Genomic DNA, 25,670 nt, shown 5'->3' with positions numbered 1-25,670 from the left:
AAAGTTTTGATTAAAATATGACAGCAAAAAGTGAACTGCATCTTTGTAGCCGTGGCACACTGGAAGAGACTGCTGCTTTCACTAGCAGAAGCTGGGCCACGTAATTCACAAATTCTAACCATCAGCAAATTAAAACAAATGAGAGAGTGAATTACTTCCATGTGAATTTTTTTTTTTTTTTTAATGTACCATTATGTTTACACTGGAAATTTGTCAGATGTTACACAAAACAAGGCAAAGGCTAGTGACAGCAGGAATATGGAAATTGGAGAGTGCTATATTTAAATGCCAATGTATTTATCAACCGTACCTTAAAACATCAGAATTTGTTTGAATGAGTTTTTTATACCATGCTCTTATTGTTCCATTTAAACTGTTACTGAGGGAAGTTTTATTTTTAGCATTTTAACTCGATAATGACCAATAATCGTTATTAAAATTTGCATCTGGTTCACCTGTCACAATAATGATTGTGTCTGAATTGGATGTCCTTTCCTCCCTGTCTCTCTCTTGTAATCATTTTGTTTCTGCATTTTTTTTTTTTATTCTGATTTCTTCTCTTCTCATTGTGTTTTATTTCCTGATTTTGCTTGACCAGGAATGACTTCCAGGGACCTCTATGGTAATTCCTATTCTGTGTGTTTTACTACTTTAATGTTTTTCCTCAAACTGACCCTCCTTTCTTGGTTTGACCTTAAAAAGCACATCAATACTGCATTACTAGGGGTCTACCTAAATCCCGATTTCGCGGAAGTCGTGAAATTGAGGGATCACCGTGAAATTCACCTCTTAGGGGCCAATGCATACAAACAAGTACAGAGAGGAAAAAAAAACCTTGTTTAAATGAACTACCGCACAACGCAAGCGACGCAAACTATGTACCCTCCTTCTGTAGATAGCCCTTTTTTTATTCCTTTGCCCTTCTGTGGGCATTGCACTTAAGCAAAAAACAAACAAAATAAAAGTCCACAAATAACATTAATAACCAGTAAAAGTTGGTGCTGCATTGTTTTGATTTAGGTGCTAAAATCTATTTTTCAGCATTGGAGGTAAAATAGTAGAAATGTACAACAAAAAAAGCAAAGTATATTTCGGCTGATGATTGTTTCAAGATATTTCCCAAGAAACTATAAATGCAGACTGAGGTAATTGTTTTGCATATCTTAATGTGTCTTTGGAGAAAATATGATTGATCGCTATTTCGCTTCAGAATGACGCATTAAACAAAAGGCTACTACAGAGGATGCTGAACAGAATGTAAAATAAATAGCTTTCAGAAACCAAATAAATTATTGGATGGGACAAATAACATGACAACGAACGTGCTGCATACATTGCCTTTATTAAAGTATCCCAGATGCTCTTGTGTAACTGAGTTTTTGGGCTATTTCTAATCGATTTCCAACTTGGCAAAGCTTTGCCTTAACTACCAACCAATTCAGTGGATGCGGAATGTGCAGTCTCAATGTATGGACATATCAACTGCGGGAGGATGTTGCATACTTGCCTTTAACAAATGACAGCACTCTGTTTTAGTAAGGAATCGTGTACCACTATTTTTAGGCTTTACAGTGCTCTGAAATACTGTCTACTTTGGTTTATTTAATGTTTAAACAGGTCCGCGAAATCCTAATTTTATTCCGCAACCTAACCATGAAAAATACTTAAATTTACCGTGATTTAAGTAGACCCCTGTGCATTACTAATCAGATGTCTTTATTTTATTTCCTGTTATTGTGCTACATTGTTTGTGACTTTTTCAACTTCTGTTTTCTAATAATAGTTTGGACATTTTGACTATCTGATCAGGGTTTTCTAATTTGCATTTAACCAACAAAATTCACCCCCTCTTAATGCACGCCATGTGTACTATATGCATGGACAGCTATATAGAGTGCAGACTGTATTCCTGTGAATGATTAGGTTATTCAGCAAGGGTGTTGATATACTCGTAAGAAGTTATTTTTGGACCTTAATCTTGTGTGAGAATTGATTTATTTATGCATTTATTGATTTATTATTTTATTGTAGATGACACCTATATTCGGCCAGTTACTTTCTGGATTGTTGGAGATTTTGACCAGCCCTCAGGAAGGCAGTTATTATATGACTCAATAAAACATATGGTAAGTTGTTTCCACACCTACACTGGCTCCTTGTTCAGCATTTATCTCTACATGAACCCTGTTGACATGTCTTATTAAAAGCCTAGTACAACCTGAAATTGATCAAACTGCTATACAATGGGAGTCTTATTTCCACCCCTACAGTGCTATAAGTAGAGTCTATTTAAATTGCAGTAAATGTACGTATTTTTCATGGGTAGGTTGCAGAATAAAATTAGGGTTTTGCAGACCTGTTTAAACATTAAATAAACCTAAGTATTTCAGAACAACTATAAAGCCTCAATTAGTGATACTGGCTTCCTTACTAAAACAGAGTGCTGTCACCTGTTAAAGGTAAGCATGCAGCATCCCCCTGCAGTTGACTTGCCATACATTGAGACTGCACATCTACATCCACTGAATTGGTTGGAATTTAAGGCAAAGCTTTGCCAAGTTATACAGATGTGGATATAGAGTAGAAACAGCCCCAAAACTCAGTTACCCAAGATCATCTGACATACTTTAATAAAGGCAATGTATGCAGCATGTTTGTTGTCGTTATTTGTCCCGTCCAATAATTTATTTTATTAGAACGAGTCAAAACAAAGAAAATGTGGCTATTCAGGTCTAAAATTCCAACTGTGTAAAAGCAAGCGGCAGGTTGAAGCGAGGTGGCTGTGCTAGATCGTTGTAGTACTGATTCAACTTGCAGGCAGCCAGCCAGGAATACTTTTTGTCTGGGCTGACTTTCCAGTTTGGTTTTTGAAAGCTATTTATTTTCCGTTCTGTTCAACAGCCTCTGTAGTAGTCTTGTTTAATGTGCGATTCTGAAGCTAAATAGCGATCAATCGTATTTTCTCCAAAGACACATTAAGATATGCAAAACAATTGCCTCAATCTGCATGTACAGTTTCTTTGGGAAATATTTTGAAACGATCATTAGCCGAAATGTACTTTGATTTTTTTGTCATCCATTTCTACTCTTTTACCTCCAATGCTGAAAACTAGATTTTAGCAACCTAAATGAAAGCAATGCAGCACCAACTTTGTCCCACCTCCTACTGCACAGTACAGGTCACAGAAAATCAGTAAAAATGCATTGATAGATTGATTAAAACTTTGTTCTCATCGCTACGTAGGTAGATATGAACATATGTAGTTTGCGTTGTGCAGTAGGTCATTTAAACAAATGTTTTTTGGGGTTTTTTTTTTTTTTGGGGGGGGGGGGGGGGGGTCTCTCTCTCTCTCTGTACTTGTATGCATTGGCCCCTAAAAAGAGGTGAATTTCGGGGTGACCCCTCAATTTCACGAAATCGCAGTTTAGGTAGACCCCTAGCTTTAATATGTAAATGTGATTTTCTTCAACATTTTATACAGTGAGGTGTCTGACAGAAAAGAGCTTGGATTAGCCCTTTGCTGGAATACATAAAAATATGGGAAATAAAAATTCTGCATACAAGATTGAACCCATACATTTGCCTTTTTGATCAGATATGAGGCTGACTTCCTTTGAGCTCTATGAATTTCAAAAAAGCGCTTTTCTGCTTGGAACAGGTGGGCAATCCAATATGTTTTAATGAAGTGGTCTAGGAAGCATAGGAAACCACTGCATATTAAACCAGATATCCACAGCATTGATATATAAAGCACTGTATATCTTAGGTGCAAGTAGGAATAGAGGAGTTTCATGAGATATTATTCATTTTCAGAAATCCAGTAATAATGTTCGAATTGGTATGGTAAACAACCCTGCTGAAAAAGTAATGCCAGAGAACAGTCGTATTGCCAGAGCAATCTGGGCAGCCATGCAGACGCAGACAGCCAACAATGCCAAGAATTTCATCACCAAGCTGTCCAAGGAGGACACCGCTGAGGCAGTGGAGTCTGGGGCAGACATTACAGACTTTGCAGTTGGGGTAAGTGTATGAATCTATTGTCATACCAGAAAGTTATATCCCCTGTAACAGATATACAAAAGTGTAAGTGTCTATATGCATTGACACCATATGATCTCCAGTACTTAATAATCCAGCTGTCTGAATGCACTGTTGCTTGTTAAATACAACTTTAAATTACTAAACGTTAGTCCAAAATAAAAATGAACAATAATGTGTTTAGTAAAAAAGGCCTTGAGTATCAGTAGTGACACTCATTCAGTAAAAATCGAATTAGTAAAACATAGTTTTGAAATAGTATGACCTTTAGTTGTCTAGAAGCTGTGATGAAGACATTAGTATGTACACACATTTTCCCCACCCTTTTCTTCGTGGGCTTTTTTTTTTTTTTTTTTTTTGTTCATTATAAACACGAGAAAACCTGGCTGTTTGTTTGGCTGTGCTCTCCTTAACCAGATTCCTTTTTATTTATAACAAGCCCATCTATGGTTAAATGTATTCGTTACCGTCGGTTTCTTTTAAAACAAAACACGATACAATCCCCAAGTGACCTTTGATGCACAGCAAGAATTTCTGAGGTTGGCCAGGTTTGGGGGGAAAAAAGAAAAAAAATCTCTGAAACACTTTTGATATGTAGAGGGCTAGCTATGGGCAGTAGATGTTTGTAGCTCCTGGCAGTGGAAACAAGGCATACATCAAAACCATACTACTCAGGGGAATAACATTGAAATTAACTGCATCACAATATGTATGTTGCCTATATTTCTTATTTAAGTGCAATTAAACATTATATTGAGTGCATCCTAATGTAAGTTATGGTGACCTTTCTGACTAGGCAAATTTGGTTGGGCTGATTTAATGCAATGTCTTACAAACTATTGTAGAAGTTTGCATTCATAATATTAGCAAGTTATATTAAATTATTTGATTGTATGTCACAACTGCTCCTTGATATCCCAAAAATATAACATCGTATGTGCCTGTTTATGAGGTGTATTTCTCTTGTACAGTAAGATTTCATTCTGCTTTTCAGGGTATGGATATTGGTTTGTTTAAGAGTGCGTATGACTCTCCCAAAGTAGACTTTCTACTCTCCCATGCTGCCTTCTGCAGAGATGTGCTGAAGCTGAAGAAAGGACAGAGAGCTGTGATCAGCAATGGACGGGTGAGTCAGATTTTTCTTTTTAGGAACGTAAATAAGTACAACAGTTCTAAAAAATGTTATGTTTTACTTTTTTTTACCCCCTGACAGTAGTGTAACATTTGGCCAAGTCTTTAGGTAATATCCATCTAATGTAATGATTCAGCTTTTAAAGGTCAGCATTTACTTTTAATCTTGACAGAGGGCTTTCATATTTAGAAATATTTGTAAAAATATACAGTAATTGCTTTATACTAAACTGTACCATTTATTCTTATTGTTTAAGGCAAATTCACAAAGAAGCACAATCTATTGGTTAGTACACACACTGAAAAAGTAAAACTAACATTCAAAAACAGTGCAGTTAAACTACATTGCTAAAACAGACCTCCCAGTTTTGTAAACTACTGTATACATTAATAAAATAAACTGCTCAAGTAACTAGATTAATTTAGTGGCTTAGTTCTGTTTTAATGTTTTGGGCATCAATAAACATTCTTAGTAAAATAATCTGAAGAGTGTAACCTGATATGTTGATTGATAATGTGTTCCAGATAATTGGGCCTCTTGAAGACAGTGAAGTCTTCAACCAGGATGATTTCCTCCTGTTAGAAAGCATCATTCTGAAGACGTCTGGAGAGAGAATTCAGAGCAAAATCAAGCAACTGGGAATAGAAGAGGATCGGTATATTTCTAACATATTCTAATTATTCTGGTATTGCCCATTACTGTTGAAAGTAAGGGTCTTAAATTAGTTGTCTATGCTTTTGGGATGAATTGGACGTCACATAATAGTCAATCGTCTATTTTATGCTAGTTTTATTTGAACTGCACTTGGGCCAATTCTAAAAATTATGTTGAACGCTGAGAAACTGAATTTTGTTTCAGTGTGTCATTGCATTTCTATTGTTATAAATTACAAAGCCAATAGCAAATTAGATACAAGAACATTTCACAGCTCTGTGCCAATCTTAATCTCTCCTTTTCTGCTGGCTTGCTGCTTCTGCTAGAGTTCAATATTTAACTGTTTTTCTCTCCCCTGCTGAGTAAACTGGGACTCACATCCACAGTAACAGAGATGTACTGAGTTTTACAGAACTCTTTAAGAAATTAAGAGTATCACAAATCGTTCAATAAAAATGGTGTCTTTGCGTACAGTAGATGTTTATGGTGATTACTTTTTCCTGTATTGTGTTTAGCTGTGCAGGGTATACTGTATGTTACTAACATAACAATAACTTTTTTGTCTGTTTGTTTTTCTAGTGCCAGTGACCTGGTTATGAAGGTGGATGCTTTACTCTCCTCTCAGCCCAAAGGAGATGCAAGAATTGAGTACAACCAATTTGAAGACAGATACAGGTAAGTTTTAGAAGTTTTTCAGAACACAGACACTTTGAATCAGTTGAAGTGGATTAGAAAATTGATTAGAATTAAGGTTTATGTTTGTATCTGTCATAGAGAGAGAGTGGACCTTAAGGTTGGTTTTCACCTTGATTCAAACTGAACCTGTGAAAGAGATACATTATCCAGCATAGAGGTCACTGTAGACTAACACAGAGTAGAGTAGCATGCTCTACAGTGTAGCAGCTGCAGAGGTGCTTTGTAGTAAAGAAAGTGTATTGCAAAAGAGAACTGTTTTCAGACAATAAAAAAATGGAGTTGGAATTTATACACCTTTTAAAGAAACAAAAGTAAACTTGTTGGTTGAATTGTGAAGGTATAATTGGTTGTGCACTGTACAGCTTTTCTAGAAACAGTATTGGAATATTCATCTTACACAGTGAAGAGAGCTTTGCATGTACATCTAGGAATTATTATTAGAGTAAGTCATGACAAAAATGGTTTTCACCCTAATTGGGGAATTTTCAGGCTGCAAAAATCCACTATAGATGTACATCTGAATTTTAAAGTTTTTTCTTTTTGTTTGTTTGTTTTCTCCTAGTGCAGTGAAAGTTCGGCCGAAGGAGGATGAAGTGTATTTTGATGTTGTGGCTGTAGTGGATCCTGCAACCAGAGCTGCTCAGAAACTTGCTCCTCTCCTCACAGTGAGTGGTAAAATACTGTATACAGGATTGGCATTAAACAATTCTCAGTATAACTGAATTAATCCTGCTTCCAAACACGTTGTTGTATTTTTATTTTATTTTTTTTTTATTAAAACTGGAGCTCTTATGTTTGTATTTACATAAAAAAAAAAGATTTGATGGCTATATATATATATATATATATATATATATGTGTGTGTGTGTGTGTGTGTGTGTGTGTGTGTGTGTGTGTGTGTGTGTAGCAGTAGCAGCTGCTCTGAACCTGCTCAGAGTTGGCACACTTTCTAAGCTTCAGCAGTCAGGTGTTCACAACAAGATACTACCTTGGATCAAGCTCATGATCCCTCTTCAGCATATTTAGATTAGACTATTGTAACAACATTGGTCTACACCAATGCAATTAACGACTTGTTAATCCGAACCATTCTATTGTGATGCAATGCATGCTGAATCAAGTTGCAGAAACCAAACCTATCATTATAGTTAGTTTCAACTTGGTTTCTATGTTAAACTCTGATTTTCAACCATTACTATCTCTGTAATGGTAAGAGGAAGAGTGATGGACTTCGACATTCTCTCTTCAAAACTTTCAGTAGGATTAGTATTTTAAAATATAAAAGGGGGTCAAAACGTTAATTTCCTCTCTGGGCGATGCAAATTATAATGTATTTTTCAGCAGACCTGGAGAAAAAACTAATAGCTACAGCTATAGTAGTCTGCACCACAGTAGCATTCTTGATCTACGGTGGTTAGACCTTGATTGGAATTGTAGTTTTTCAAGTTATTTTGATTTTTTATTTGTTTGTTTTTTTGCCACAGGTACATAAACAGATTTCAATTAAAACATAGTTTCCACCACACATCGCCTTGTTTTAAGAGCCGCACATTCACACATTTTGCTAATGCAGTGTTCACAATTTTGTGTGTGTTTTTTTTTTTTACTGCTTAGGAATACTTCTTCAAAGTAAGCTATTATCATGTTTCCGTAAGTGCAAACCACCATGGAATGGGTTATTTAACATAAAACATAACATCATTCTTTCTTATTAGCTTGCACTAAAATGAACAGAAATATCTGCTCACTTAATTTCGGAGAAGATTAACACAATCACATGGAAGAAGGCTGAGATGTTATTTTGTTTTGATAGGTAGTTTTAGAAGTAGGTTTTACAGAATGCTACGCTTAAATTCCTGGAACAATCCCTGTTGGCGCCAAATTCCTAGAACTGGTTTGGGGCCGTGGGCATCCAGGCCTCCCAGTGTGGACTTCCGTCCCTTGAAGCCAAAATGTCAGGAAATGCAATACCACCCACAACTCTGCTGCATCTCTTTTTGTTTTTTTCTCTTTAGGTTCTGAACCAACTGATCAATATGAATCTTCGAGTTTTTATGAACTGCCAGTCCAAGCTCTCTGAATTGCCACTGAAGAGGTAAGAGTACAAGGTAATAGCAGGAAACCTGCGAGTGCCCTAAAGTATCACAACAAAAATGAAGTTCTTATTGGAAAGGTGTGCAGATAGAAGTCAAAGATAATACTGTAAAAACTAAAACAAAGACACGAAGGAATATTGTTTTATACACTTTTTTTTTTCTACAGCAGTAGGATTAGGGCAACATAAATTCGATATGAAAAAAATCTCTAGCTAAGGAGAGTCATTAATCAAATATTTATGAAGCAAACAAAGAACAATGTCTGGTTTCTACACCAGACACCCATGCTTTAAGCTGCTGCTAATGAAATAAACTAATTTCCAAATGCAAATTATTGTGGAAGTTTGACTTTTCTGGAAGTCCATTCAGTATATTCTGAGAGAACGGAAATGACAGGTAATATGTTTGCAAAATAAAAAACCTTTTTAGAGGACCGCAATACACTTCACAAAACCAGTAGCCAATCTTTGTTTTTTTTTTGTTTCAGCTTTTATCGCTATGTGTTGGAGCCCGAGATTACCTTCATGGTAGATAATAGTTTTGCTCCGGGGCCAATTGCTAAGTTCCTGGATATGCCTCATTCTCCCCTGTTTACACTCAATGTGAACCCCCCAGAGAGCTGGATGGTGGAGTCTGTCAAAACACGCTATGATCTGGACAACATTTACTTGGAAGAGGCAAGTTACAAAATACACCACCAGATAATACAAACACTACTCTTTTTTTCAACATACCCATTTTACAAACAATTCTAGCAATCTTCTTTCCACTGTAATACAATATTACTAAGGACTTTCTGGTCCATGCTACAGCTATCTCTTGGTTCCATTTTGTTTCAAGAGCTGCCCTATATTTGTTTTAACTGTATATGTTTGCTTCCTTTTAATTAAAAAATAAGTACTTTACATTCATCACAGTTACACTATAAATGCTCATAGTGATTCAGCCTAACAGGTAATGCTGGCTTTGTCTTTATTTTCAGGTGGAGAGCATTGTGGCTGCAGAGTATGAGCTGGAATATCTGCTGCTGGAGGGGCACTCTTTTGATGTGAGCACAGGTCAGCCCCCTCGAGGACTGCAGTTTACTTTGGGGACAACATCCAACCCTGTCATTGTGGATACCATTGTGATGGCTAACCTGGTGAGTGTTCTTTATCATAAAACATTAGTGTTTAACATACAAGTCTTTCCAAGTCAACCACTGGTCCCGACTTGACCATCTCAATTTACACCAGAACCCCCCCCCCCATATCTATGTACATACTTACATAGAACTACCGCACCGGTAAAATGCGTATAAGACTACTGCAGCGTTGCACACTACGAAACTGTTCTGTGTCAAATGTAGTCAAAACAGCGTGTTTATTTTAACATACCAAACATGGTGCTTACCTTTAATTCCGATTTCCTGCCTTGTATTTTCCCATGATTTCTTTGGAAATCAAGATGTTTTGATGTTATTACTTGTTTTCTTTCAGGATATTGTCTGATACTTTTTTTGCAGCCTGCTTGTTATGCGTGAGGGGAAACCTGTTGCAACACGAGCATTGACATGAGATTTGGGGGTGGTGTTGGAAGGGGACTTATGCTGAGCTATAAAACAGAGTGGTTTTAGCAGCTCAGAGACGACTTGACATGCAGCGAGAGGTTATGACACTCTGTGAAGCAAGACAGAATAGTGCCTGAGATTTGTTTGTTTGACTGTTTTGTATAACTGTTTTTTGTTTAGCCTTTTATTTTGTGCCTGAGTTCAACTCTGTTAGCTTCAACAGTAATTTCTGTCTCCAATTTCTGTCTCTTGCAATAGCTGGTTTGGTACACTGTTATTCAATATAATCATGCCTAAGACTTGCTGTGCAGTCCTGCATTGTATTGGTCTATCCATTTTAACTAGAAAATGAGTATTTTAAAATAGAAAGTATTTTTACTGCTTGATAGATACATCACGCCTGAAAATGTCTCCTGTAGCTATTCAAATCAAGCATGATGCTCTCAAGTTCAGCAGCACTAAGCCAAACCCACTGTTTCACTATGGCAATCAAAATGACAGCTGCGGTAGTTCTAGGTGTAGCGTATTATATATCCATAAGTTTCTGCAACCCTGGGTCTACTGGTGGTTTGAGATGTTTAATATATCTATTTAGGAAAAGTAAAAAAAACACAGCTGCCTAGCTGCCAAATCAGTGGAAAAAAATGCATTTACAAAATGTGATGCGCCAAAAAAACCGCTCCGGTAGTTCTAGTTCTGATTTGGCTACATTTAATGTTTTATAGAATGCAGTCTGTTTTCTAAACCATTTGCAGTTTGCAGCTCATTTTACCATTGATAGGGACTCATAACTGCATTTATTTGTGAATTCTGTAGAACCAGTGGTTAATTTTGGGGGACTACCCCCTTAACTTTGAATAGACAGTATTTGGCGAGTAATTTAAAGTAGGGTAAATTTGTTTTGCAGTTAGCATATGGATATGAGGATCGAAGATGAACAAGTGAAAATACCTCTTGAATTGGGTCGATTAGACACAGAATTACTTGTACTCATGCATACTGGCATGCAATTGTTTTTCAAAGCACCTTGAAAGTGTATATAGATGGTACAGTTCTTGTTAGAACCTTCTATAATCTTGGATTTATTTTTAATAAACAAACTGTTTATATCCCACAGGGTTACTTCCAGCTGAAGGCTAATCCTGGAGCCTGGGTTCTGAAATTGAGAAAGGGGAGATCAGAAGAAATCTACAAAATTTACAGGTATTAAGATTCTGAAAAAAAAAGTTACCTTGGGGGGTAAACTAATTAATGTGAATATGAAGTGTGTATTTCTCTGTACATCTGAGCATATAAAGTAGATTTCAGGTCATCTGGCTGCTGTTGTGTTAAGAACTTAAGAGCAGAGACTAAAGCTATGTAATTTAGTGGCGAGCACTAATGAAGAGCCTCAGACAAGTTCAGAGAGTACCAACAGTGATGAGGCGTCGGACTATTTCAAGTTCAGACATTTTGGTTGTGGTGATTTATTCATACAAAGTGCATTTTCACATTTAAACAAAATCTTTTGAAACTTTGAGAATGTTCAACATGATAAAAGGGTGGAACTTTACTGAATTCAATCTTGTCTCAGTAGGGCCTGCCTTTTCAAAATTTAGAAAATCTAATTTTAGTGAAGGTAATGTGGGGAAAAAAATGTACACATCTTAATGTAATACTTCACAAAAAAAATAGTCTGGCATGTCAAGGGTTGTGCTGTGCAAAATGTCATGTTTTTCTCTCTATTGCCACTGTGTGATCCTGTTTCTGTTTTCTTTTCTTCTTTAGCCATGAGGGAACTGATTCTCCTGCTGATGCTGATGACCTGATAGTGGTCTTGAACAATTTCAAGAGTAAAATCATTAAAGTCAAGGTAGGTTTTGGTTAAATCCGTTCAGTCAAACTTTAAAACGTATGTGAATTGTTTTTTGAATGATTTCGTAAAATGTACAGTGCATCACAATACTGTTTGGAGAAACACTTATGGTAATAATTGATGGTGTGCACATTAATAGTTTTTACTTTTCCACTCCAGAGGTGGTTGCTCAATTATTTCAGTTGTAAATGTGTTGTATAAATGCCAGGTCCGGCTGGTTACAGAGTCCCGGATTAGCACTAAGATTACTGATAATGGAGGCCTATGAAACTAGCAATTTTTTAAATAATTCTGGTTTAAAGCAAATAAGTCATTTGAGTTTGATGTGCTTTGAACATCTCATAAAAAAAGAGCTGCCACAAAGCTGATTTTAAATCAGTCTTAAACTACTTTTGATAAACTTATGATATTCTGGGGTTATACGGAGGATAGTGTTTTGTGTTTAAAATTACAGATTAATCTTACTTGCCTCTTTTTAGGTCCAGAAAAAGTCTGACAAAATAAATGAAGAGCTGCTTAGTGATGGAAACCATGACAATGATTCTGGATTTTGGGAGTCCTTAACAAGGTATTGTCAAACAGAAAAGCAGATTGAATGGTTTGAATATACCATTCATACATCTTTATATCCGAGTTTCTGCATGTCAGAGAATGATTAACATGCTATTTAAAATTCATTGTTGTACTTTGACCCAGAAAAGGGTTCATTGTTCAAATCCTATATTGTACAGTATAGAGGAAACATTTTCCTCTTATGCTTAGGAAGGTTAAATGTATTCTGTATAAAACTTAACTTTATTTACTTTCTGTTTGACTTTGTTCTTGTCTCAGTGATATGTCCTGTAAACAAATAACAGCAAAACACCACTTTACACTTTACAAATATTTCTTTGGAGAAGACCCAGAGTAAAAACATTCGAATAATAGCCTTAATCTTAATAACTTACTGTGCAACATTAAAATGTATTAACAATAGGGGGAAATAAGGGTTAGGATATAGTGTCTATAAAGTGTTAAATATATTTTGTCCTGTGTAAGATGTTATTTGCTTAACAGAAAAACATTTGCGGCAGCTTTTAATTTCAGTTTTATTTCCTGAACTGTAATAGAGTTTGAATGTTTAATTTGCAACCCCATGCTCCTGCAAGAAGTTTATGGAGAAACTATATTCGAATACAATGAAGGAATAACAATTTGTGTTCATGATAAGTGATTGGGGGGTAACTTTGAAGATATAAAGAGTGCATCAGAATTGAACATTCACAATGCGGTCTTGTTTTCCTGATGTTAACATTTCCCAAGTTTTGAAATCCTCCTAAACTGTCCTCTGTGTGTTCTTGTTTCTGTGTAGGGGATTTACTGGAGGTGCAAAGCCTGATGAAGTGAGGCCAGAGAAAGATGATGTCATCAACATTTTCTCAGTGGCATCAGGGCACCTTTACGAAAGATTCCTCAGGTTGGTTTAATGTCAGAGTTAAATGTTGGGTTATTGTGAGTCACAAAAGCCAGTGTAGATTTGATTTGGGGAGTGTCGATGTCCTGAGATATTGCCATGATGTCACTTAACCCACTGAAATGAATATACGACAGTCCTTGACATTGTATAATTCAGGGTTTAGGTCATGCCTATCTGTCTCCGCATATTAGAAATCACTATTTGAAACTAAAACTAATTGTTTTAAGAATACTTGGAACTTGATTTTATCAGAGTTAAGAGTAACTACAAACATGCGTAAGAACTTTTTTTCAAATCGTGTTTTTATTCCAAATAAAAATGTCTTCAGTTGACAATCTGCAGTGTAATTGTAAAGTATGACTTGCAAGATGTGTGAATGTTTTTACAGCTTCTTAGTTATTACACCTTTATCTAAAACACTTGCACATCAAGGTTTCAGCATAGTTGAAACCTATTATTTGTCTATATTGATATAGTCATACTGTAATTTCTCCTCTGAGCGCAAACACTTTTTTATGTAATGTATTTGTTGTTAGATATTGTATCCTAAAGTGGGATCATTAGTCACAATATGATCTGTGCACCTGCTTGGATGTTTAATCTTTAACATTTAAGCCATCTTAATATTTGCAAATTATTGTAGTGGCAGGAGGCAGTGTGATCCAGTGGTTAAAGTCCAGGGCTTGTAACCAGAAGGTCACCAGTTCAAATCCCACGCCTGCCACTGTGACCCTGAGCAAGTCACTTAACCTCCTTGTGCTCCATCGTGTGGATGAGATATTAAATCAGTGTCCTGTTGTAAGTGACTCTGCATATAATGCACAGTTCACAGCCTACCCCTGTAAAGCGCTTTGTGATGGTGGTCCACTATGAAAGGCGCTATATAAAAATAAAGATGATTATTATTATTATTATTATTATTATATTATTATTATTATTATTATTATTATTATTATTATTATTATTATGTTTGTGTTTTGAGGGTGCCGTTTTTACATTCTATTTGAAACTAGACATGTAGGAGTTTTAAATCCTGAACTTTGCCCTGTGGACACACCATGCCTTCCCATATCCACATTATCAATGAGATATTCTAACCTGCCCTTTTAAGAGTCTATTTAATTGGTTGCTTACAGATCAACTGTGACCGACAAGGTCAGTGAATATTTGCAGCATTGTGTCGTTATGTCTGATATAGGACTTTAATGATTACTCAATGTCTTTCTACAATCCATACTCTGAAACTTTTTTTTTTTTTTTAACAACTGTAGCATGCATAGATAGATAGATAGACAGATAGATATGGAGTGAACAAAACGGTATGTTTCCTCCCCAGCTGTTTACTGAAGATAAGCAGTTATATTGCTTTTACATGTCCTGCATCCCTGTTCTGTTTTTAAATACATTTCTTTGTCTACCTTGTCTCTTTTAACTAAGCTCCCAGTTGTTTTTCTGATATCAGCTTGTGTGTACAATTATTGCTTCTGAATGCACAAAAATATTTTCGTATATAGATATAAATGAGATCCTTAAACATGCTTGTTTGAATCATATAAATTAAGACATTGCTAGAATATGTTACTCAATGTATTTTTAGACTATTCCTATGTAGGTTAAATCTGCTGTTGCTGAAAGACATTATTATTCTGTGGTACAACTAGCTCTGTTGTATTTGTAGTAATGTTTTTGATTGTGCTAAAGAAATGCTGTCTTTCTGAACAGGATTATGATGCTGTCTGTACTTAAGCACACTAAAACCCCTGTGAAGTTCTGGTTCTTGAAGAATTACCTGTCTCCAGCTTTCAAGGTTTGTGTGATGCTTTTCTTTTATGAGGTATTTCTTTCTCCTGGATATACAGATTCAGTGTCACACCTTAATTGTGACTATACTATGTATGGTCATTTCTTGGCACAAGGTTATCTGAATATTGGGCATTGAGGCATTAGTTGTGCATGATTTACAAGTTTTGGTTGGGCTACCGTAAAAACCGATGTATAAGTCGTTGTTCACCCCCTCCACCTTTTTTTTTTTTGACACAACAATTTCACGAAAAAGGCTATAGGCCTCACCAATGTTTAAGTCGCTCCACCTTTTTAGGACCCCTAAAAATATCTAGAAAATAGACTTATACAAAGGTTTGTACAGTAATTGCAAATGAATACTGTGATCAACTTTACTTATTACTGGTTTTAGTATGCCACTATATATTTTTGCTCATCATTTGCCAAACAAGACACTGCAACTAAATAATTTGTTATAATAGTGTTGTATACTTACAAAGTTGCTTACGGCTGAACCAGTAAATCATTAACATATGCACACATTCTTTTTCTACTTCATCCTTCTGGCCTGACATGGTTAAATTCTCCAGCTAAATATTTCACTTCAATCTTCTTGTTAGGAGTTCATTCCTTACATGGCTGAGGAGTATGGGTTCCAGTATGAACTGGTTCAATACAAATGGCCCAGGTGGCTCCACCAGCAGACAGAGAAGCAAAGAATCATCTGGGGATACAAGATTCTCTTCTTGGATGTGTTGTTTCCACTGGCTGTTGAAAAGTTTCTCTTTGTTGATGCTGACCAGGTAATATCATAAAAACAACGGATTGTGGTAAGAGAGCTGTGGGAGACACAAATCAAGGATAGTGCTTCAAAAAGCATATGATTCCAGTGCACAAACTGAACATCTTTAGTCTGAATATGTTTGTGTTCCTACCATTAGCAAGATTTGAACTTGTGATATTCGTACTTGCATAAGAGTTTGCTATCCAATAAGCATTCTGCCTCAGGGCTTGATTGTGTTTGTGCACTGACAACATAGTCATCATGGTAGTTCATGCACAAGGTCGTTTTGTATCAAAACTGATAAAATATTTAGATGACTTTTCCAAAAAGTTCTGGGAGCCAAGAGCAGAAATGTAAATTGGGCCAAACAAGAACATAACAAAAGCTTTCTTTCTGCTGTAGCAAAATACATCATTAAAATAGGCAGTAGTTGCCAAGCTTTCATTTCTGTACATCCTGAGGTCTATGTCTATCGAAAGCTAGACGGAGAGATTGATTGCTATCTGTGGCATAATTGCCATCTATTGCATAAGAGCAATTACTGTTTGTACATTGGTCTCCGCATGGCTGATCTTGCAGTGACTCTACTGCCATTGTGTGGATCACAGAGGCATTGCAGCCATGTTTTAACTATTCTTTTTTTTTATGGGGGGTGTGAGGGGGGGTGAGGGAGGGGCATGTATTGACACTGTTCACTAGGATGTGGGCTGAACAACAATGAAATCAGAAATAATTTTCAGCAGCCATGATATTTTTTTGTATTTCATTCTGGTTCAGTCATATACAGTATGAAGATATACTGTAAGAGAACTCCATTACCACAACCATCTCCACTAGAATGAGTCTCAGGTGCTTCAGTTTAAAGGACCAGCACCTCTCGTTCTGTACATGAGCTCTCACAAGCCCCAGCATTATTGCCATTGCTGTGTCTGGTGAATCTCTATAACAGTCGAGTGGGAGAAAGTACAGCATGTAGTATATTTGTATTGAAGTATGTAACTAGTACCTTGCAGCCACACCAATTTTCATCTCATGGAATTAGAATAAAAACTGATGGAGTTATGCATTTTTCTTCAGTTGTTTTCAACTGTCTTACTGCTTCACACAGATCGTGCGTGCAGATCTAAAAGAGCTGAGAGACTTTGACCTGGAAGGGGCTCCCTATGGCTACACCCCGTTCTGCGAGAGCCGAAGAGAGATGGATGGATACAGGTTTTGGAAGTCAGGATACTGGGCCAGTCACTTAGCCGGGCGAAAATACCATATCAGGTATGTGTTCACTTTTATAAATAAAAATGTTCTGGAATTTTTACTGAAATTCATGAAGTCTTTCTGTTGTAACCTGAGAGGTGTTTTGTTACTTTAGTGCCTTGTATGTGGTGGACCTGAAGAAGTTCAGAAAGATAGCTGCTGGAGACCGCCTCCGAGGACAATACCAGGGTCTGAGTCAGGACCCCAACAGCCTTTCCAATCTCGACCAGGTTTGTGGGAGTTGGATGGGCCTCTGTTGTAAATTCTGGATGAGATTCCAATTTATAAGCTGTCATAGGTGCAAGGCTATTTAGCCACGGATCAGGTCCGTTCAGGTGCTTCACACTTCTCAGCCTTTGTCAGTTTATTTATCCTGGTATAATTGCAGAGAGCAAGCCAATAGTTAGGTCATACAAAATACATGTCACTGACATAAAAATAAATACTGTACATGATTAATTACACATCTACACATTCAACAGTCAATGCTGCAGTGTTGAGGTTCAGCAACTGTACTGGGTTGTGTTTCTTTTTCAGGATTTACCCAACAACATGATCCATCAGGTGCCTATAAAATCCCTCCCTCAGGAATGGCTGTGGTGTGAAACCTGGTGCGATGAGTCCTCCAAGAAGTGGGCCAAAACTATTGATCTGGTATGACGAGTTTGCCTTATTTGTGTGACTGATTTAAGTCAGAGTAGAGATTAACGTCACCAAATGGTTCATTGTTATTCTTATTGCACTTTAAACAAAATATACATGTGATGTTTAGTTTTACAAATAAGTGGATATTTGTTCAGTGTTAAGCTGTTTGGTTAATTTGCTTTAGCCAGTGGAATCATTACAGTTTTTAACTCCTTAAAACTTGTGCTTTACTAGATAGTTATTGTTCAAGGTCACTATATTGTGAACCATTCATTTGAATTGTCAGCCAAATCCTGAGCTTGCTTTTGTACTATGAGTAATATTATAAAGTTGTGTCATTGACGTAGTGATTCTAAATGTTGATAACGTTACGTTTCTTGCCATCTAATCGGATTGCCTTTTCTGTTTCCAGTGCAATAACCCACAGACCAAAGAGCCTAAACTGCAGGCAGCAGTAAGGATAGTGGGAGAGTGGTCAGACTATGACCAGGAGATCAAGAAGATCTACAACAAGTTCACAGATGAGAAGGAGAAGGGTACTGTTCCAGTCAATAATGACACCGCATCAAGGAGCAAAGCAGGTAAGTAACCAGGCAGTGGAAATTGTGGTTTCCGCTTGTTCTTAGTCCAGGCTGAAAACCTACATTTTTGCCTGGCCTTTATCTAACATTACTAATAGGATATTGGTTTAGGTTAAGTGTTTTGGTCAGAGCAAGATTATTAGACTTTTAGCTACTTCATTAATTTTTTCTGGAAATGAAAATTGTATTGTGTATTTATTCAATAGTAATTATTTCAAGAACCTTGGTCAGTATGACCTTCTCATACTACCGCAGGCTACTGGTTAGGAACTCTTCATCTGAATTACAGTACCTGAAACTGTACATTACGATATAACTCGTAACACTACACATGGCAGATGCTGGGTGATTATGCTTATCCTGCCCTTTTCCAGCTAATCTTGTGAAAAGCTGGTAATTTCATACTGTACATAGAAGGCTACTTTTTACAGAATTAGGCTGATTTTCTGAGTTCATGAATATCCTATCCACACCATTGCGGGTCACTACATACATTTTATTTGTAACATTTGCCCTTTATATCTAGGCAATTCCGTGCATTATTGTGGATTCAGTTGTTGTAAAGGTTAATAATTTTAAAATGCATTGGGATGTTTTGTCTGAAAAACATAAGCATTATTTATTTATTTTTTTAATTCCCACAGTCAGCTACTGTGAGGTAGTCCCCAGTGAATTCTTGAGTTTTCTGACAGGTGGATGAAAGTGTAATGCCTATTTCCTTTTCTTTTTTTTAAATTTTCTTTTTAGATCACAATGGGCATACTGAATTGTAACCTAACAGGAAAAGAAGAAATCCAACTCTGTTTAAAGAGTTTCTTTTTATGAGAAGTTTGCATCCCAGGATATTCAAGCTATTCAAGAGGGTGTCTGTCTTTGTAAAAGTAATTTGAAGGGTATCTAAATCAATGATCAATGGACTGTAGGTGCTGGGTAAAAATCAAGAAGGGATATGCCTTTGCTTTTTAAAAAATGTTATTTTTATTTTTCAATACTCTTGAACCCACTTGTAATGCCGTCCACCTCCAGTTATTTTGCGAACTGCAAGTCTTCTAGCCTATAAATCATTAAAGAGAATACTGTAGTAAAACAAAGAACATGTTAGCAATAATAGAGAACTGGAACTGATAGGATATGCATGTACACACTGTATAACTGGACTGATTATGATCTATTTTTATTCCAAGTTATACAGAAGTGCTCTATTTGATTACCTAATAATTTGGGTGTTGGAACTCAATAAATTAAAAAAAAAAAAAAAAAAAAAAAAAAGATTTTAAGGCTCATTTCTTCACTGATAAATCTGTAGAAGACACATTTTATGAATGAGTGTCAAATGAATTAAAAAAAAAAAAAAAAAAGGTCTTAGAAGCTAGAAAAGCAAAATATTGGTTGTATACAATTGAGAACACGTGTGTGTGTGTGTGTGTGTGTGTGTGTATATATAGATAGATATATATAGGGATAGAAATAAGACTCCCATTGCATAGCGTATACTTTTTATTATTGGTTTATTTAGCAGATGCCTTTACCCAAGGCAACTTAGAGACTAGGGTGCGTGAACATCAACTGCAGGGTCGCTTACGCCAACGTCTCACCTGAAAGACAGAGCACAAGGAGGTTAAGTGACTTGCTCAGGGTCACACAGTGAGTTAGTGAGTGAGCCGGGAGTTGAACCTGACCTCCTGGTTACAAGCCCTTTTCTTTAACCACTGGAATTCATTCCTGATCTTACTGTGGGGTTAATAAAGATGCACCTGAGCTTATTCCCTTTATGCTGTGGCTAATAAAGCTTGTAGTAAAACCTGGAATGGGTGAAACTGATATGCGAGTCTCATTTCCAGCCCTTACATATTACACACACTTTTATAGTCTGAAATGTATTCTGCTGTATTTAAATATGGGTTTGTTGGGAAATTTTACAAATATTCTGTTAACATTTTTATTTTTTCTATGCTGTTTCTCATTTTGCATAAACCCTAGCGGTATAACTTAAAATTCCCTGCTAAGTAGGCCTTGCAAATATTACTGTGGAAGGCTTAAAATAAATACATTTTAAAATAATAAAACACAAATACACTTGTGTAAGTTAAATGATTAAAATACCACTGTGGGGTTTCATTTCTGTTGGTCTTTTAGGATTGGATTTTTCTATGGTGCAGTAAAGAAATATGTTTTGCAAAATAAAAATTAAAGCTTCATTTTTCTTCAGCTACCCTGAAATGTATTTGCCTTAATTTCAGCGCTTTATGAGTTTTTTTCTAGCAGTCAGTATGCTATGATTTGAGTGCTTTGCCCATTTGGAAAAGGGTTACATCTCAGGGTATTATTGAACAATTGCTTTGTTATGTATATGATGGATTAGAAGAGCCAACAATTCAATGGATACCAGTTAAAGATCTTGCCAAAAAATAACATTTTACTTTGTACTTCTGCACTGTAATCATAATCTGTTTCTTGCTTTGTTAAATGTGCTCCTAAAACAGATTCTGCTGTAAATGTATGGGATTTGGGAAGGGCTGAACTGGTCACATAGTGACAGAATGTGTAGCGCCTTGTCATTAAATATTAATTGTATCAATAATTATAATTTTACATAATGACATGTTGATATTATTGAATCACTTACCTGTTTAATATCCTATTACTGTATGTGTTTCATGTACTGTAATTCTAAATTGATTTATTAAATGAACGCTATGGGTATGCAGCTGCCATTTTTTTTATAGCGATTTTTCCATTGACTGGGAGTTGCAGAGGGAGCAGAAATTAGTTGCACACCCCTTGTGGTCATTTCTAGAACTGCCTAACTTCAAAGCTTCATCTTTTAAGGGTTATTAAAAAAATAATAATACATTGGTTAATAAGCCTGGTAAATAAAGGTGTATGCACCAATAGAGAACAATGCAAAATACACAACAGTAATAGAAACAGGTAAGAAGTGCAATATGAAGTAGTACACGGTGGACATTTTGTTTTGGTGCTGGAGGGTGAAGGGGTTTTTGTGTCCCGGTAAAAAAGCAGCTTTATTTCCCCTTCAAAAAGCAACCAATCCAATAACATCGGCATCAGCTTAATCACTTTAAAAAAAAAAATATATATATATATATATTTTTTTTATTTTACACAACTGCATAGAAGAGCATTCCACTGACTAGAATCTTTATAAATACAATGAATATCTTGCTGAGGTAGTTCCTAGTCTTTAACAGAATGTTGTGTACTATTTTAAAGGTGACATGGTTTTAAAATTGGGTTTTCCTTATAGCAATTGACTTTTTATTGCTAATCTGATACCAGACACAATGAAAAGGCTTAATTGGTTTCAAGTGTAAATGTACAGTTAGGCTTATTTTTATTTTAGTTGAAATCTCTGATGATAAACCCATTTGTCTTGGGATGACGTAATTGATTACTGGTGGAGGTTTGTCATTTTAGGTCCAGGTACTAGTTTGTGAGAGTTAGATCATGAAATTCTTAATTGTCTTCATCTTCATCTAAATTGCTGAAATGCCTTCAAGATGCTGCTGATTCTTTAAATAAAACATGGGCGCTGGTAATAAAAGCATGTTGTATCTTATAGTCTATGTGATAAACCTGTGACCAATGTGTGTGTGTTTTTTTTTTTTTTTTTTTTTTTTTTTTATTTCAGTATGTACTTAAAAATGTTGTACACCTGTGTAATGCAACATTATTACAGAATAAAGACACCTTCTTGCCCCAACCTGCTGTACGATAGTTTAGTGAGATGTGCCACTCCAGCTGGAATTTCCTGGGAAACCTATTTTTGTTATAAAAAGCTGGTTCTTTTGCTTCTAACATACAAATAGCCATCAGTTTATTCATTGGGTTTGTTTATGCAAGATTGATTACTTCTGAATCCACCATATTTTTTTGGCTTGATGTTATGTTACCTGTGGAATTGTAGTGTTTTGTAATTGAAATAAACCCATCTTCCAAAACCGTTTTTTTTTTTTTGTGTGGTAATGTTTAATTACTTGACCACTGTTCTGATTCTGAGTGTTACAGAACAACTTGGGTATGGGTATGAAATATATCTTGACTAATGTAGTCTTGTTTGGAATGAATTTGTATTTCATTTTCTATTTCAGTCTTCCTGGTAACTAAAGAAAGCATCCCTGTGGCCTCAATAAATCTCTCAAACAGGGCACATTAGGGTTTTACAATGAGCCTGTCCCCCTGCAACACTTTCCCCAGTGCAAGTAAGAAATAGCTCATCTATTCTGTGTGGTGTTTCTCACAGGCAGAAGAACAACATTAGTAAATGCTCTTTTCACCAAATATGTCAAACTGACTATAATTCTGCTGGCATCTCTTGAATCTCCTCCCCAATGAAACCACAGAAGCAAGACATCATCACTATTTGTTTTTACTTAAGTACATGCTCAGTTTAATTGCTTTCTAAACTGATGTCTTTAACTATGCATTACTGCAATTAGAAATAGCACTCTGCACAGCGGAGATAGCAGATACGTACCGGTATATCATGTGTCTTAATGAAACTGCTATTTAGTTATTGGAATAATTTAGCTGTTTCCTTGTGCCAATTAATATTTGTCACTGGCCTGTATAGATTTCCTTTTAGCATAGTTGTTTGATTAAAGCTTCTTGGAAAATAAGGTGTGTTGTTTTTTTATGATGATTATGGGACTGTTCCTCTTACAGACAAGTTAGTAAAATACTACTCAGATTTATCTTAATAAAATCAATTTTTTAAACAGTTTTTATTTTATTAATTTTTTTTTACAGAAAGTAAATTAATGATGTCATTATACAAAAAATAAAAAAAATGTATATTTTTACATTTTGTATTTGGGTATATATAACATAGCTGCCTTTTCTGCAACGTAAACCCTCCAGGAAGTCGGCAGGGGGTTGGCGTCCCCCAACTGCGCCTCCAAAGCTCCAAGCGGGACGGGGCCAGCAACAAACCCAGTCTACTGCCACTAAGGGACCACGCTGGAAGAGGAAAGGGCCAGCCGAAGACAACAGCAGCACTCCAGGAGTACAAGCGGAGAAACAAGGGACAGTGCACACCACATGTTGGCACAGCGGGGGTGCAGCGTTCATCTCTACGTTGGCTGCTGTGTTGAAAGCATTTATTGTCAGGGCCTTCTAGACACAGGAGCCTCGGTTACAGTTATTCGCGCGGAAGTGCTGGACTGGGGTGACAGAGCATGGCGAAATTGGTTGGCGCCCGCTGAGGGTGTGCTGCGGACTGCCACGGGAGAGGCAGCCCAAGTGGCTGAGAGAATTAAACTTCAAATACAGATAGGGAATGTAAGCATGGCCCTAGGCACCTGGGTAGCCCCCATACAGGATGAACTGATTCTGGGGCTCGATTTACTACGTGCATCAAAGAGCCGACTAGATCTTGATAAAGACAGACTGATGCTGGGTCCACATGGGCAGCAGTTTCGCATGGGGCTAGTGCAGAAGCAGCCAAGTGTAGGGGTCCTTCTGTTCCACCTAACCTAGAAGACCCCATGCCAGCAGTATTGGAAGAGATGTGTAGGCGGGGCAGTGAACATCTCATGGAACAACAACAGGTGGCACTGCAACAACTTGTTAAAGAGTATCAAGATATCTTCTCTTTGGGCCCCAACGACATTGGCTGCACCGACCTAGTCCAGCGTAAAATAGACACGGGGAACGCCCGTCCTATTCAGCAACCACCTCGACGCCTACCAATTCATTGCCATGGGGTAGCTGCAAAGGAGTTGGAGGATGAGGATAGCTGGTGGGAACCAGGAGGGATGTGCTGGCAGTTGTCACAGCCATAGACCACTTCCATCCTTACTTATATGGCCAACAGTTCACCATCAGGTCTGATCATGCCTCGCTGCAGTGGTTGAGGAATTTCCGGCATCCAGAGGGACAAACTGCACGGTGGCTAGAGAAGCTTGACCAGTACAGCTTCGAGATTCAACATCGAGACGGTCGGCTGCATACCAATGCTGATGCTTTCTCCCGTAGACCTTGCCTGGAGAAGAATTGTCAGCACTGTCTCCACCGAGAGGAGAGGGAAGAGGAGAATCACTGGTGTAGGGACCCTGGGTGATGAGACAGCCAATGAGTTAACTGCATGGGACCCAGAGCAGCTAAGCCAGCTGCAGGCTGAAGATAGTGAGATTTCACTGGTGCTGACAACGACCACCTTCGGAGGAAGTAACACCTTTTGGGGAGCTAGTGAATGACCTGTGGGCACAATGGGATCGGCTTGAAGTGAGAGATGGGATTCTATACCGAACATGGTAAGCCGCTGCTGGGGGCCACATTGTCTGGCAGTTGGTAGCGCCAAAAGCCACCCGACCCTCCATCTTGAAGGCGGCACATGACCTTCCCACTGCTGGTCACATTGGAGTCAACAAGGCACTGTACCGGGTGAGGCAGAGATTATTTTGGTCCGGGCCTGACGAAATGTGGAAAGCTGGTGCCAGCGATGCAACGCTTGTGCAGCCAGGAAAGGACCCCAGCAACGTCCACCCGGCGGAGATGCACAAATACAATGTGGGCACCCCCATGGAAAGAGTGGCCATTGATGTCTTGGGTCCCCTCCCTGTCACAGAGAAAGACCATCATTATATCTTGATAGCGATGGATTATTTCTCCAAATGGCTGGAGGCTTATGCTGTCCCGAATCAGAAAGCAACCACAGTAGCCAAGGTTTTAGTCAACGAGCTGTTCACCAGGTTCGGTGTTCCGAACGAATAACAGTGATCAGGGTTGTAAATTTCTCGGGTGTTTCAAGAGATGTGCCGACTTCTGCATATTCAGAAGACAAAAACCACAGCTCTGCACCCCCAGAGCAACGGTTTGGTCGAAGGTACAATCACACGCTCCTTCTTCCATAATGTTTGGGCGGGAGCTGCGTACACCTACCAAGCTGCTGTATGGGCGAACTCCAGGGGAGGTAACTGAGGGCCCAGGACAAGAATATGTCCACCAGCTCCAAGATCGTCTGGATAAAGTGCATTAGTTCACCCGGGAGCCCATTCGGAGGGAATATGACGGACAGAAGCACCAGTACATTGTCCGAGCCCATGGGAAGCGTTATCAGCCAGGGGATAAGGTCTGGAGGGCAGTGTAGCGTGCTAGCACCCCCTGCAGTCCTGGACAATAATGACTTGTG

General features: G+C 37.5%; 1 protein-coding gene across 2 annotated transcripts in view; it reads left to right on the top strand.

Annotated features, from left to right (window-relative positions):
* LOC121322958 (UDP-glucose:glycoprotein glucosyltransferase 1-like) overlaps positions 1–20,003 on the top strand; it is a 47,277-nt gene extending 27,274 nt beyond the window's left edge. Inside the window, exons 21-41 of one of the 2 annotated variants that reach the window (XM_041263615.1) lie at positions 599–622; positions 2,032–2,126; positions 3,815–4,021; positions 5,034–5,165; positions 5,696–5,826; positions 6,405–6,500; positions 7,084–7,186; positions 8,537–8,616; positions 9,105–9,294; positions 9,600–9,758; positions 11,284–11,369; positions 11,934–12,018; positions 12,501–12,589; positions 13,373–13,477; positions 15,200–15,284; positions 15,880–16,062; positions 17,152–17,312; positions 17,410–17,524; positions 17,832–17,948; positions 18,352–18,520; positions 19,268–20,003. In XM_041263615.1, coding sequence (XP_041119549.1) covers positions 599–622; positions 2,032–2,126; positions 3,815–4,021; positions 5,034–5,165; positions 5,696–5,826; positions 6,405–6,500; positions 7,084–7,186; positions 8,537–8,616; positions 9,105–9,294; positions 9,600–9,758; positions 11,284–11,369; positions 11,934–12,018; positions 12,501–12,589; positions 13,373–13,477; positions 15,200–15,284; positions 15,880–16,062; positions 17,152–17,312; positions 17,410–17,524; positions 17,832–17,948; positions 18,352–18,520; positions 19,268–19,293 — 2,438 coding nt within the window. In that variant the 3' untranslated portion in view covers positions 19,294–20,003. The remainder of the gene's footprint in view (positions 1–598; positions 623–2,031; positions 2,127–3,814; positions 4,022–5,033; positions 5,166–5,695; positions 5,827–6,404; positions 6,501–7,083; positions 7,187–8,536; positions 8,617–9,104; positions 9,295–9,599; positions 9,759–11,283; positions 11,370–11,933; positions 12,019–12,500; positions 12,590–13,372; positions 13,478–15,199; positions 15,285–15,879; positions 16,063–17,151; positions 17,313–17,409; positions 17,525–17,831; positions 17,949–18,351; positions 18,521–19,267) is intronic. The other variant, XM_041263616.1, reaches the window with a different exon arrangement.
* The last annotated feature ends 5,667 nt before the right edge of the window (positions 20,004–25,670 follow it).

Source organism: Polyodon spathula, chromosome 11 (assembly GCF_017654505.1).
Source record: "Polyodon spathula isolate WHYD16114869_AA chromosome 11, ASM1765450v1, whole genome shotgun sequence".
Lineage (NCBI taxonomy): Eukaryota > Metazoa > Chordata > Actinopteri > Acipenseriformes > Polyodontidae > Polyodon > Polyodon spathula.
The sequence above is the reverse complement of the archived record's forward strand: the minus strand, read 5'-3'. Positions and strand labels throughout refer to the sequence as shown.